This window comes from Cervus canadensis, chromosome X (assembly GCF_019320065.1).
Source record: "Cervus canadensis isolate Bull #8, Minnesota chromosome X, ASM1932006v1, whole genome shotgun sequence".
Classification (NCBI taxonomy): domain Eukaryota; kingdom Metazoa; phylum Chordata; class Mammalia; order Artiodactyla; family Cervidae; genus Cervus; species Cervus canadensis.
In genome coordinates this window covers 94,249,615-94,255,117 of record NC_057419.1, presented here as the reverse complement: position 1 = coordinate 94,255,117, position 5,503 = coordinate 94,249,615, and the positions used below count along the sequence as shown (strand labels likewise).

The 5,503-nt window shown below is 51.4% G+C and overlaps 1 protein-coding gene across 1 annotated transcript; it reads left to right on the top strand.

The window, feature by feature from the left end:
• Positions 1–1,156: 1,156 nt before the first annotated feature.
• Positions 1,157–3,362, top strand: LOC122435653 (protein ARMCX6-like). The gene is made up of 2 exons (XM_043459802.1): positions 1,157–1,163; positions 2,195–3,362. The coding sequence occupies exons 1-2, from the start codon at positions 1,157–1,159 to the stop codon at positions 2,752–2,754; spliced, it is 567 nt and encodes a 188-aa protein (XP_043315737.1). The 3' UTR covers positions 2,755–3,362.
• The last annotated feature ends 2,141 nt before the right edge of the window (positions 3,363–5,503 follow it).

Sequence of the window (5,503 nt, the reverse complement as noted above, 5' to 3'; positions counted from 1 at the left end):
GCCTCTTGAGAAATCTGTATTCAGGTCAGGAAGCAACAGTTAGAACTGGACATGGAACAACAGACTGGCTCCAAATCAGGAAAGGACCACGTCAAGGCCGTATATTGTCACCGTGCTTATTTAACTTCCATGCAGAGTACATCAAGAGAATGCTGGGCTGGATGAAGCACAAGCTGGAATCAAGATTGCCAGGAGAAATGTCAATAACCTCAGATATGCAGATGACACCACCCTTATGGCAGAAAGTGAAGAAGAACTAATGAGCCTCTTGATGAAAGTGAAAGAGGAGAGTGAAAAAGTTGGCTTAAAGTTCAACATTCAGAAAACTAAGATCATGGCTTCTGGTCCCATCGCTTCATAGGAAATAGATGGGGAAACAGTAGAAACAGTGAGAGTCTTTATTTTTGGGGGCTCCAAAATCACTGCAGATGGTGACTGCAGCCATGAAATTAAAAGACACTTATTCCTTGGAAGAAAAGTTATGACCAACCTAGACAGCATATTAAAAAGTAGAGACATTACTTTGCCAACAAATGTCTGTCTAGTCAAGGCTATGGTTTTTCCAGTTATCATGTATGGTTGTGAGAGCTAGAGTATAAAGAAAGCTGAGTGCCGAAGAATTGATGCTTTTGAACTGTGGTGTTGGAGAAGACTTTTGAGAGTCCCTTGGACTGCAAGGAGATCCAACAAGTCCATCCCAAAGGAGATCAGTCCTGAGTGTTCATTGGAAGGTCTGATATTGAAGCTGAAACTCCAATACTTTGGCCACCTGATGCGAAGAATGATCTCATTGCAAAAGACCCTGATGCTGGGAAAGATTGAAAGCAGGAGGAGAAGGGGACGGCAGAGGATGAGATGGTTGGATGGCATCACCGACTCAATGGACATGAGTTTGAGTAAACTCCAGGGGCTGGTGATGGACAGGGAGGCCTGGCGTGCTGCAGTCCATGGGGTCGCAAGGAGTCAGACAAGACTGAGCCACTGAACTGAACTCTAGTGATCAGTACTTCAAGGAAATGTGAGGCCTGAACCAGTCAGGAGATGGCGGTAGAGGCAAGCCTGAAACCAGAACCTTCTCTCACTATCCAGTTTCAGAAAAGAATTGCTTAACCCCAATCCTTTTTGGCTCTGGGGAAGCAGAGTGTATGGAGCAGAAATGACGGGTAGAACAGAAAAGTGGCCATTTGAAAGAAGAAAACGAGGTCAAGAGAGTGACTGGGGCACAAGGGAGTGGAAAATGTGGGCATTTTGGGGAAGCCATGGGGTGATGAAAGGGTCTGGAGGCTAGAGGGTGTGCCTGAGAATGTCAAATGGAGGAAATTTGAAAGCCAGATTTCTCATTCTGGAGAGAGAGCAGTCATATGTCTGTATATCTACCAATCTCCATTCTCTCTGTGTGTTTACATGAAGACATAAATCTAGGCAAAGGAAGAAGGAAATAGCTCCAGACATTGTGATCTCTTCCAGATAAGGAAAGGGAGGAGGAGGGAGGTTGGAGTCAGAATGCAGGGTCAAGAGGCAACTCAGCAACCTCTCCCAGTCTTTGTTTTCTTCTCCTCTTACTTGGGTGCTAGAAAAGTTAAATGCTGTACCCCTGAAGAAACAGTGGGAACCAGCTAAAGGGAGATAAATGCCGGAGGAGAGACATTTGAAAATTAACAGGAATTTGATGCCAGAAAATCAACTGAGCTGAGCGTTGACATGTATATCTATAGAGACTCAAGAAAGCTCTATGTATTTGCATTTTCCCTAGTAACCTGTCGAATGGCAGTTAGTGAAGTTTGTGTCCAGGGAAAGAACATCCAACAGTCTCCTACAGAACACTACAATAAGATGGCTTTTTAAAAGAGTGAGACCCTCCTGTGACTTGTCTTAGATATAAAGTGTGCTTCAGTTTGTGATTTAGCAAAAGCAGTTCTTGAGGATGGAACTAGAAATTACTACAGTTCACCCACTAATCAGAAGACGATGTAAGCACAGTGGGAAACAAGCAGAATTGTAGGGAACAGCATATGAATAAGGGTAGATAAGGGGTCTGGATTCAAACACCCAGGAAATGCCAAATCCTGGGGATGAGGATGACATGTGACATGGGCAGTAAGAACCTAGAGCCTGTCAAAGAGAAAAGGGCCTGAATGAAGAAAAATCATTTTCCCTAATGAAAAGGAAGACTTTTTTTAAAGTGATGCTTAAGATATTAAAACTTTCAGTTGTGCTCTTGGCCTCTCCAAGGGCCCTTTCATTCAGGGAAAAGTGTTGTTAGCTGAGCCCAAGGATGCCAGTTTTTCATTTAGCCGTGATATCAACAGTCATTTGGCCAGCCTCTCCATTGCTGGAAACACAATCCCGACTCCCGACCCTGCTGTTGAGGAGGGAAAGGCTTTGTGTGCCCCGGATGACTTGAATGCCAGTGTTGAAAATCAGGGCCAGGTGAAGACGTGCATCAGCCAAGTGTGTCGGGAGACTGTGTCACTTTGCTGCAGCTCATTTCTGCAGCAGGCTGGATTAAATTTGTTAATAAGCATGACAGTTATTAATAACATGCTTGCCAAGTCCGTTTCAGGCTTGATGTTTCCTTTGATACCAGAGGGAAGTGAATGTGCTGAGGGGCAGGTTGTGAAACCCCTGACGGGTTTGTCTGAAAAGCCAGCCTCGTCGGGGGAGTTGCTGAGAGCCCAAGCGCTATGCCCCTTCCCGCCCCTCTTTACCAGGAACACAGACAGACAGCTTCTCTCAGAAACCCTGGCCTCTTAAGTGGCCCCTCGGACAGGGTGGGACTGATCCACTCCAAAACAAAGCCCAGTCAATGGGTGAACACGCACTTGTGTTCTCAAAGACTCTGCAGTGGGTGCTATTGAAGACCCAGCCTTAGCTGGATCAGCACACCTCTGGGTGAAAGTTGCACTTGCTAAATCCAGGACCACACTCGTACTGGTCAAGCAGGGGTCCCCGCAGAGCTTTGAGTAACCTCTTGGTTTTTCAGTCTGCAGGCAATGTGCATTGTAAATTGCTCCCTTGCAGCCTTCTTCCTGTGGTAAAGAGGTCCTTTCAGCTGCCAGCTGTGGTTAAAGAACAACATGTTCTAGCCTCGGTGGGGATGCCTGGCCTGTGGTGGTCTCTGTGTCTAAGCTGGACCATGTTGGGGAGACCAGACCCGTATGGGGGCTTGTGCCAAAAACGTATCAGTTGCTGCTTAGATGGGATTCTTTCCATTTACTCTCTTTTCTTCGCGAGCCTATGAACGATACTTATTGAGCAAAAAAGTACACTCCTCTTCTATGTGCTGTACTGACTTAACCTCGTCCACCAAGTCTGCATTTTTATGTATCATCAATAAAGCTGTGTGCTTTAACTGGCAAAAATGAGACACGGTACTTGTTTCTGAATCTCTAGTCTGCGTGAGGGGAAAGACCAAAATACATGATCCATGCTGACTGACTGGGGGCATTTGCTCCTGACAGATGCCCACTTAGCAGTGCCCACAGGAGGCTGGGGAAGAGATGGGCTGCAGGGTTCAGGAGGAGCCTCCAGAAGGGGCTGGGGCAGGGAAGGGGATGAGGGGTGGGATTAAGAAGGACTCTTGGGAGGACTAGAAGAGGCAACACCTTGAAGCAGGCAGCACAGTGCCTGATGCAGAGAAGTCCTTCCCTCGATGAAGGTGTCTTTCCTCACCTGCTGGCCTAGAGAGGAAGGTCAGTGCCCTTGGGTTGGTCTGTGTGTCCCTGTCGTCCCACTGGGCCACCCATCCCTGACATTTAATGCACAATTATAGCAGTGACAGTTGCTACTTGCTGAGGGCCTGCTTGGCGTTGTTCTCTCTCCTGAGAAGCAGCTGTGCAACCTACTTGCAGGCCTCCTCCCTTCCTTGGGAGACCAAGCCCAAATTCCTGGCCGAGCGAGAAGGCTTGGCCCTTGCTTCCTCTGGGGAACCTCTTTTCTGCCCTCTCCGGGTAACTTCTGTGGGATCCAGGAAGGAGACAATGGAGACGTCCACGGATCCCCGAGGGGGTGGGAGGGCGGATGCTGAGGGGCGTGGCATGGCCATGGCTGGTCCACCCAGAAGGACACACGTTCCTGCCGTCCATGCAAGCTCCCGGCACCCCTGGGAGGAAAGGAAGAATGTGGCTCTGCACACTGAAAGCTGCATGAATCTGTGCAACTCATTCCACCGCCCCTGCCCACATTTCCAGACCCCTCCCGGCAAGCCTCAGCCCCGGGTCAGCAGGTTCCCTGGGTGTTTTGATGTGTCATGAAGTGGTCCTCCTCCTCACAGGCCAGGCTCACGTAGGGGACAAGAAGCTTCCTTTGAGCGGTGCTTCCTGTGAGCCCAGTGCCTTCTCCTGGTCCCCCTGGGGTGTGGCTCCGGGACACTGTGCCCTGGTCATCAGTGATGTCCCAGTGTACTGCCTTCTGAATGCCCTTGACCGTTCAGAGCAGTTTTATTTCAGTGTTTCCCTCCCTTCTCCTGGAGACTGGGGCAGGGGGGTGCCGGTGGGGTGCCGCTCTCCTGCGTGTACTCATCCCCCCCCCCCACAGTTTGGGCTGCCTAGTGATCATGGGGGCCCGCCAGAACTCTGCCCCGTCCCGGGCCCTGGCGCCTTGCTGGCCAGCATGTGACTGCAGTTGCTGTGACACCACAGCCCCAGCAAGGCTCACCAGGCTGGGGCTCCGCTGGCTGGCTCTGGGGCCCTGTTTTCTAAGAGCTGCTTCCCTGATCCTTCCTTTGTGGGAGCCCAGCTGAGCCAGCCTCAGGTGGGCGGGGCAGTCTCTTTCCCAGGCAGGACTGCCCTCAGGCAGCCCCTCATCCACTTGTCCAGTGGAGCCTGCTGGCCAGGGGCATCTTCAGCAACACCTTATTGCTCAGCCTCAGTGATCTCTGCCCTAACCTAACCACAGCGTTTCTGCTTGCTCCCGGCTTGGCGTCCCAAATGACCACGTGCTTCCTTCCTCCTCTGCACTCTGCCAAGTCCCCGCTTGAGTCCCGCCACAGGCAGTGCTCCACCGTCTCCGAGGCAGGCACTAGGCCCTCTCAGGCCACAACTCACTCCGATCTCAGGCAGGGCCTGGGAGGCCTCTGCCCACCTCCTGAGCACCTCTCTCACAGGACAGCCTGCCAGCCCTGAAGTGTCTCCATGGTGGGGTCTTGGCCCAAGTCACGACCCCTCTCCACGAGCTGGCACTGCCCTCCCTGAAACACTCCCTGTGTGGGGAAGCTCTGGGCCCTGGCTGGCCTCAGTTGCCCCTGGCCGGCTGCTGTGCCAGGGCAGGAGCCCAGGTCCCCGTAGGTTCTGCCTTCAGATGTGGAGGGACCTGGAGCGAGAGGCATGCCTGCAGTCAGGGCCTGAGGAACACAGTCAGAGGCTTTCAGCACTGGAAAGACTAAGGAGCCTGCCACCCCTGCCATGCTTAATTCAAAAATGAGACAGCAGGGGACCACCCAGCACAAACTTAGGCCCACCTGTCTGCTACAATCCACCGAGTTTCTTGCTGGGTTTCCCTGTGG